Source organism: Sminthopsis crassicaudata, chromosome 2 (genome assembly GCF_048593235.1).
Source record: "Sminthopsis crassicaudata isolate SCR6 chromosome 2, ASM4859323v1, whole genome shotgun sequence".
Taxonomy (NCBI): domain Eukaryota; kingdom Metazoa; phylum Chordata; class Mammalia; order Dasyuromorphia; family Dasyuridae; genus Sminthopsis; species Sminthopsis crassicaudata.
Genome location: NC_133618.1, coordinates 111,612,577 through 111,621,590, shown reverse-complemented (window position 1 = coordinate 111,621,590; position 9,014 = coordinate 111,612,577). Strand labels below are relative to the sequence as shown.

The 9,014-nt window shown below is 36.8% G+C and overlaps 1 protein-coding gene across 2 annotated transcripts in view; it reads left to right on the top strand.

Annotated features, from left to right (window-relative positions):
- The window catches only part of CCT4 (chaperonin containing TCP1 subunit 4), a 28,628-nt gene continuing 19,614 nt past the window's right edge, over positions 1-9,014 (top strand). The window contains exons 1-3 of one of the 2 annotated variants that reach the window (XM_074287023.1): positions 1-503; positions 4,650-4,702; positions 8,261-8,350. In XM_074287023.1, the coding sequence (XP_074143124.1) occupies positions 377-503; positions 4,650-4,702; positions 8,261-8,350 (270 nt within the window). In that variant the 5' untranslated portion in view covers positions 1-376. Of the gene's footprint in view, positions 541-4,605; positions 4,703-8,260; positions 8,351-9,014 lie in introns of both variants that reach the window. The other variant, XM_074287022.1, reaches the window with a different exon arrangement.

The following is a 9,014-nucleotide window of genomic DNA, read 5'->3' as shown; positions in this document are numbered from 1 at the left end:
GCCTTTCTCCGCCTCGCTGCTTTCTAAACGTAGTCAGAACTACGGCCTCGCCAGGAGATAACCAGGAACGGCGCCACTAGATTTAATAACAAATCTTGTTCTTCCTCCCTCAACTTGAGAACGATTTGCTCTCCACGCGCCACCTCAGCTCAGGTTCCGGCGCGCCGAGGACACCTATTCATGACGTCATCGCCAGTGCCGCTCTCGGAGGCAGGACCCGGCACCGCCTCCACCCTCCTCTGCTCAGGCGCCGGCTCTGCTTTCTGGAAGCTTCGTGGAGACGTTGGTCGGAGACCGTTAGGCCACGGGTCGGACACAATCCGCGTCCATCCGGGGCTCTTTAGTCACCACCGAGCCGCGCCGAGCCTGACTAACCATGCCGGAGAATATGGGTCCCAGGAGCAACGGGCCTGCCGGAGGTTCCGGCAATCGGGGCAAAGGCACTTACCAGGATCGGGACAAACCGGCCCAGATCCGTTTCAGCAACATCTCTGCCGCCAAAGGTAGTGAACGTGGGGCCGCGCCTGCGCCTTATCGGCCGTGAGGGGCGGGCTGAGCCGGGCTTGGCCTAGCTCGGAGGTCTCTCTCGGGCCTGAGCCGGCCTCAGTGTGACGGCTGCTCTCTGGGAGTGTCGGTCCCGGCCACCGGCGTGTGTCCACGATCGGTTCTTCTCCCCTCCCCCGGCTTTTCTCCCTTCCCTGCCCACTCAAGGCATTCTATCCCTCTCCGGTGCAGCCCCTTTTCATACCCACCCATCATACACCCGGAATATTCTCCCTTCATCTACGGGACCCGTGTTCCCCGGCTTCCCTCGATTCCCGGCAAACACCCCCTCTTTTACCGCAAACCTGCCGGGTTCCTCAGGCTTTGACCCTCCCCTCTTAAACTGCCCCCGACTGATCCGGGGTATTTATTATTTGCACGTGGTATTAAGTGTTAACTCAAGGAGCGGGGGCTGTCCTTTGTTCTATGTCCCCATCGTTAGTGTGGCGCCTGTACAAAGGTAGACTTGCACTAATACTGGCATTCGGCACATTTTTCGAATCGGTGCTTCCCACTAGAAAGCATGGAGGCGCTCTGGTGTGGGCCTCAGGATCCTAGGATCCTGGGATCCTGTGCGGCTCCAACAACTCACCTGTTTGCTGAAGCTACACACGTGCAGACTTTTTCTACTAAGTCTAGATGTTTCCAAGTGACTTTTGGGAGGGAAGCAAGGTATAATTGAAAGTCATGCGAATATTGCGTATGAGTAAGGATAGTCATTCTCTCCTAACCTGTTTCCTCATCTGTAAACGAGACTCCATCCATCCAAGAAACATAAAGCTTATGCTGTGTGCCGTGACGTCATCCTTTCTCCTGAGAGAGAGAGCAGTTTGTGTTTGGGTTTGAATGTGTGTGCAGGGACTGATTTGAGGAGAGTGGGTACAGAACTTTGAAGGAAGCCTGGACCTACTCTGGGAGAGTAGTAACTAGTAGCAACCTCCTACATTTTCATATGCCAATCAAATAAAACCATGTTGTAAAAGGGCTATTTAAATAAGCAATTAAGTAGACTCTACCCTTGGGGGTGGAGAAAGTGTTAATCTCTGAAGACCCAAGTACTGGGAAGAAAAAAACTTAAATCACAATTAAGTACCCAAAGTGTGAAAGGATTGAATGTGAGAGTGGAGCTGCTGGTGGTTATGTGTAGCTAAATAGGGCTTAGTTAGGGTTTGAGACTTTTTGTGATGTGCTGATTTAATGTAAAGAATACTGGATTCTAACTGAGACATTAAGAAATAAGTTCTGACTACTGTCATAAGTGTAATTACAGCTTAGGTTCTTTTCTGGGCCTCATTCTTCAAGGGAGGTTAGAGGAGATTAGAACTTTGACAGTGTCATTTTGTGTTTGCTTAATTATCAGTTTAGAAAATGTAAGTAAAAAGCATTATGTAGATATAACATTGGTTACATCTATATAAAAGATTCCCTTTTGTATAGAGAGAATACCTTTTTACTTAGAAAATGATGATAAGTTTACATATGGGGGAGGATTATTGCCTGTGAGAAGCAAAGGATGTGGTTGTTGTTTTTTTTTGTGTTTTTTTTTCATGTACCCCCAATCCATGATCTGAGAAATAATACGATAACAGACCTGGATAATAATAGTACTTGGGAACAATAGACCCAAAGTTACAATAAGTGGTACATAGAAATCCAATAAATGTTAATGAATGAACAAAGAATGGAAAAAACAATATAAAATGTCATTCTATACTAATAATTAGAAGTGTTTCCTAATTTACAAGATTTTGTATCTGGAATAAAGTAGGGTATAAATTACCTTACAATTTTGTTGGTTGGTGTAGTCACTATGTCCCAGTGGGCAGGTGGCAAATAACTGCATTAGCACATATCTCCATAGGCACTTTAAAAACGTGTGTGCCTTTAGTTTATGGACATGTAAACCAAACCCTAACATTGACTTTTAATGACTTAGGCCTTAAACTCTTAATAATGAAACTGGGGGGATGGGAATAGTTGGTCTTGTCTTTGAATGAACCACTCACCTAATTGAGGATTCAATTTCCCTGATGCTAAAATTACAGGATTTGTAAAGATAACAGATTTAGAACTTTTAAGAGAACCTCAGGAAGATTTGTATCAGCTCTATAATTATGGGCAAGTCATGTAGCTTTCATAGTCAGAGGTGTGAGTGGTTATAAAGTGTAAATGAGATGATGTATATAAAACTTTGTAAATTTGAAAATATTGTATAAAATAGCAATTACTAGTGTTTTACAAATGGGGAGTCCAAGGCCTAGAACTATATATTCCAGTGGTAAGAAGTAGTACATAGTAGGGTCAGGATTCGAACCCACATCTTCAGACTCTTAAATTCAGTTCTCTTTTCCATTATGCCATTTCAGAAATCTTAACCAATTAGATGGCTTCAAACAGCCGTTCACTATAGAAATTCTATATCCTTTAAAATTCTCCAAAAGAGGCATGGTATAATGAATAGAGAACTAACCTCAGAGCCAGGAAGACTCGGGGGCAAGTCATTTAATTTTTCAGTGTACTCTAGGCTACTCTAAATCTATAGAAGATGTCAGTTTGTTTGTTGTCAGGGAGTTTCCTCTTCTATACTAAAGAAATTCACAGGACTGCTTCTTTCTGACTGCTTCATTCAACTTAACACATTTATTAGGTGCCAAAGGTGAATATATAGAGTGCTGTACTAGTTAATAACTGAGTATGTTACAAAGGCAAAAATGAAACATTGACTTTGAGGAATTCATTCCACTTTTTTTCCATGGATGGTAGATATTACACATTTCAAGATGATTTTAAATGGCTTACTTGATGGATCATATTTAGCTTTTCTGAAAGTTATTCCTTCCTGACATGAATTAGGTGTTGTAAGTTTCTTTTCTTTTTTAATTAAAGCTTTTTATTTTTTATATACATATATATATATATGTGTATATATATATATATATATATATATGTGTGTGTGTGTATATATATATATATGAGTGATTTTCAACATTCACCCTTACAAAATCTTATGTTCTAAATTTATCCCTTCCACTTCTCCCTAGATGGCACTTAATCCAATATATGTTAAACATGAGCAATTCTTCTAGACATATTTCATAATTATCATGCTGCATAAGAAAAACCAGATCAAAAAGAGAAAAAATGGGAAAGAAAACAAAATGCAAGCAACCAACAAAAAGTGAAAATACCTTGTGATTCACACTCAGTTCTCACAGTCCTCTCTCTGAGTGTAGATGGCTCTCTTCATCATAATACCATTGGAACTTTCAAAAGAAGATAGTTGATAATACAACTTGAAGGGGAAAGTGAACTATGACAGCATTAAAAAATTAATTTTAGAAGTTATTCCAAGTTTTGTTTTGCCACACTTCCCAATAAGCCATTCTTTGCTCCCACAGTTCCTAAATATACAAAAAATTAAACAAAGCCAATATAATAGGAATTGTGATTGACAGCATAGTTATTCATGAGGGAAGGTGTTTCCTTTCAATCATTTGAAATCAACATTGTATTTAATCTGAATTCTGTCATCTTTAAGGTTATTTTATTTATATTACTAGAGTCTGCCTTTTCCATATTGTGTGATTTGTACTATAGCTAATTAGACTGATTCTTCTCATTTCAAGCTGCCATGGGTCAAAGAAAAGATTTTGTCCTTTATTCCAATGATAAAAATATTCCATTATTTCTGCTATGGGTTAGAATTTTTATATTTGAAGAAAAATAAAACAGGTTGAGGGGCAGCTAGGTGGCACAGTGGATAGAGCACCAGCCCTGAAGTCAGGGGGACCTGAGTTCAAAAGTGATTTCAGACATTTAACACTTCATAGCTGTGTGACCTTGGGCAAGTCACTTAATCCTAATTGCTTCAGCAAAACAAACACATAAAATAGGATGAGTCCACAAACTGAGTTTTCTTGTTGCAGTGCCATAGAACAAATCTCAAGTATTGTACATAGTGGTTTATCTTAAAATTGAAATAATACATATTTGGGTTATAATAAAGAGTGAGTTGTGTTCAATTTACAATATTAATGTAAGTGGTAAAGCTGAATTTTAAAGTGCCCCCCCCAAATACTTACTGAATGTTTTCCTTTATTTTATAGCGGTTACAGATGCTATTAGAACTAGCCTTGGACCTAAAGGAATGGACAAAATGGTAAGTTCTTTTAAAAGTTTATAAAAAACTAAACTATTAATTGGGATTTAATTACTTTGAGAAGCCTTGCTTTTAAAGTAGAACTATTTCATAAAGCTTGTATTAAGTGTTAGTGACTAATGGTCTGAGAATTTCTAGCCCTACAAACCAAGTATTAAAGTCATATTATAAAGCTCTGAGTCTGGAAAACCTATAAATCTACATATCTTTCCCATTTATCACTCTGCCCATCTCCTGTCCCTTCCAATTTATTGATGGGAATCTAATCCATCTCTCAGATGTGCACAGATCATAGCCTAATTTAAAACTGATTTACAGTTTGCTGTTTTATACCATAGTTAGAAATAAAATAGTTTCTTTAAAGGAATTGAAAAAAAAAAAAGTTGATTTGATTTATATGGGGCCTTTATTCAGTGACCTCCTTAAGGGTTGAGTGGAGTAGTGAAATCTCTGGGTCAAAGAGTATGGACATTTTAATAATTTTATTTATTCATTCTAAATGATTTTCATTCTGGTTGTCCTGATTCATAGCTCTACCAACAGTATAATTGCAATGCATATCTTCTCACAATCCCTTTAACATAGGTTATTAGCATCTTTTATCCATTTTGCAGATGTTGAAGTGAACCTCAAGGTGATTAGCATTCCTTTTGTTATTATTTTGATCATTCTTTTCTATCTTGTTATATTCTTTTGAGGACTTCATTTATGTATCTTTCGTCCCAGATATCTATTATTGTTTTTGGGGGGGAATGACTCATGGAGTCACTCTCACAATAGTGAGAGACAAAAGGATGAGACTGAATATAGGTATAGATATTTAAAGGTATTTATAGATGTATATGTTCTTGGAAATTTGATAGCAGTATTTTTCCTTGTTTGGCCATTTCCTTTCTTAATCTAGGTGCATTAAATTTGTACAGAAGCTTTTCCATTTAATGTAATCAAAGTTAACTTTTATATTGTGTAAGTATTGTTTGTTTGGGTGAGAATACCTCTCATAGCTGTGAAAAGTATATAATCTCAGTTTATGCAAAAGTATATAATCTCAGTTTATACAATCTCTTGTAGAAATACGATGTTTCGGATCATGTGTCTATTTTGAATTTATTGTGGAATATGATATATCTAGGGCAGTTAGTGGCTCACTGGATAAAATACTGGACTTGGAATCAGAAAGACCTGAATTCAAACATAATCTCATTTATTAACTGTGTGATCTTGGGCAAGTAACTTAATCCTGTTTGCCTCAGTTTCCTCATTGGAGAAGGAAATCGCTCTTGTATCTTTGCTTAGAAACCTCCAAAAAGCATTCATGAAGAGTTGGACATAAGGGAAAACATCCAGGTCCAAATCTAATAAATGTTTTAAGAGTTAGAACTTAAGAGGTCCACTTAATGAGTTCTAGAAAGGAATAGACTAGTAATTAAGATGTTTGGGTTTTATTTGGAATGGAATAATCATTAAGTGCCTACTATGAATAGCACTGTCCTAAACACTTTACAGATATTATCTTGATCCTCACAACAACCTTTTATTATCTGTTTTATAACTCAAAAAACTGAGAGGTTATGACATACCCATAATCACACAAGTCTGAGGCCTGATTTGAACTTAAAGCTTGCTGATTCCAGGTCCAGGGCTTTTTATTCACTGTGCTATGTAATTGTCTCTATTTACCTGTGAAATGTGATCAAGAAATAACCATTTTCTGAGCCTGGGTTTTCTGAACAATAAAATGGTGCTAATATTTTATGCATAAAATAAAGGCTGGTGTGAAGGGGTTTAGGTGTTAAGAAATTGGATGTTATATTTAAAAGATAATATAGATATTGCCATTAAATTTTTTTTAATGTGAATAGAATGTTTTTAGGGTTTGGTTTGTTTGTTTCTTTTTTTTTAAGCTTTTTATTTTTCAAACTATATGCGTGGACAATTCTTCAACATTAGCCCTTGCAGAACCTTGTGTTCTACTTCCCCTAGATGACAGGTACTCCAATGCATGTTAAACATGGTAGAAATATATGTTAAATCCAATATATGCATACATATTTTAAAAATTAACTTTATAGTTATACAATTTTTTGACAGTATATATGCATTAGTAATTTTTTTATAACATTACCCCTTGTATTCATTTTTCCAGATTTTCCCCTCCCTCCCTCTACTCCCTCTCCTAGATGACAGGCAATCTCATACATTTTACATGTATTACAGTATAACCTAGATATAATATATGTGTGCAAATCCAATTTTCTTGTTGCACATTAAGTATTGGATTCCAAAGGTATAAGTAACCTGGGTAGATAGACAGTAGTGCTACTATTTTACATTCAATTCCCAGTGTTCCTTCTCTGGATGTAGTTGTTTCTGTCCATCATTGATCAGCTGGAAGTGAGTTGGATTTTCTTTATGTTGAAGATATCCACTTCCATCAGAATACATCTTCATATAGTATTGTTCTTGAAGTGTATAGTGATCTCCTGGTTCTGCTCATTTCACTCAGCATCAGTTCAATATGTATACATATTTAGACAATTATGCCACACAAGAAAAATCAAATCAAACCAATTAAAAAAAAAAAAGCAAAATAAAATGCAAGCAAACAACAAAAAGAGAGAAAATGCTATGTTGTGAATCATACTCAATTCCCACAGTCTTCTTTCTGGGTATAGATGGCTCTCTTCATCACTGAACAATTGGAACTGGTTTGAATTGTCTCGTCGTTGAAGAGAGCCACATCCCTCAGGTTTGATCATTGTATAATCTTGTTGCTGTGTATAATGATTTCCTGGTTCTTCTCATTTCACTTAGCTTCAGTTCATGTAGATCTCTCCACGCTTCTCTGAAATCTTCCTCCTGGCTATTTCTTACAGAATGATAATATTCTATAGTATTCACATATCATAATTTATTCAGCCATTCTCCAATTGATGGGCATCACTCAGTTTCCAGTTTCTTTCCAGTACAAAAAGGTCTGCCACAAACATTTCTGCACATGTGTGTCCCTTTCCCTTCTTTAAGATCTCTTTGGGATATAAGCCCAGTAGAAAGATTGCCGGATCAAAGGATATGCAAGTTTGATAATTTTGTGAGCATAGTTACAAATTGTTTTCCAGAATGGTTGGATCTGTTCACAGTTTCCACCAACAATGTGTTAATGTCCCAGTTTTCCCACATACCTTACAACATACATCATTATTTTTTCCTGTCATCAACCAACTGAGAGGTGTGTAGTGGTATATCAGAGTTGTCTTAATTTGCATTTCTCTGATCAATAGTGATTTAGAGCACCTTTTCATATGACTAGAAATAGTTCCAATTTCTTTGTCTGAAAATTGTTCATATCCTTTGACCATTTATCAATTAGAGAATGCCTTGAATTTTTATAAATTTGAATCAATTCTCTATATACTTTGGAAATGAGGCCTTTATCAGAACCTTTGCCTGTAAAAATGTTTTTCCAGTTTATTGCTCGCCTTGATTAGAATGTTTTTGGAAACCAAATTAATTTTGACTAAAGAAATTTTGTCTTTTTTTATTTTAAAAAATTTCTAGATTCAGGATGGCAAAGGTGATGTGACCATTACCAATGATGGTGCTACAATTTTGAAACAAATGCAAGTCTTGCATCCTGCTGCCAGGATGGTAAATATATATCTTTTCTTTTATATGACAAAGTGCTTTTTAATTTTGATTTAAATTTGACTTTATGATTTCCATGACATCTAAATATGTTGAACATTTGCTACATCTTATTTCAGTATGGTCATCTGTGAGTTTTGTTGGTGTGAGCATAATTAAAATTAAGGTAAACTGAGGCCCCAAATCCCAAGCACAGTAAGTTTATTATTAAAGTGTAAATATACCAATAGAGAGGATCTGAGTTTCTTCAGCAAAGCCCATATATAAAATAATGGCCATATCTCTCTTTCATACTTTGGGGAATACAGAACAAAGAAGAGGACTTCATAGGCAGGGAAGAGCTTAGAATTGGTCAAAAGAGCTCAATGGCATGATTGCTTATAGATCTGGTGCATAGGGAAAATGTGATTATTTGGGAATGAGGGGCAATAACTCATTTGAGACCACCTGCAAGATTAGAGATCCTGGAGCAGACTTTTTTTTGGTTAGCAAAGAGAAGTCCTTGAAAGGACTTGATGGGGCAGAGATACTAGATCAGATTTACCCATATACACAAAGTATAGCAGATTTCCTTGAGTCAAGAATGGACTTGGGATGAGCAAGAGAATTGAATTTAATTAAGTTTAATTCATTACAAGTTATCTGAATTTCTGGACTAATTTGAGAC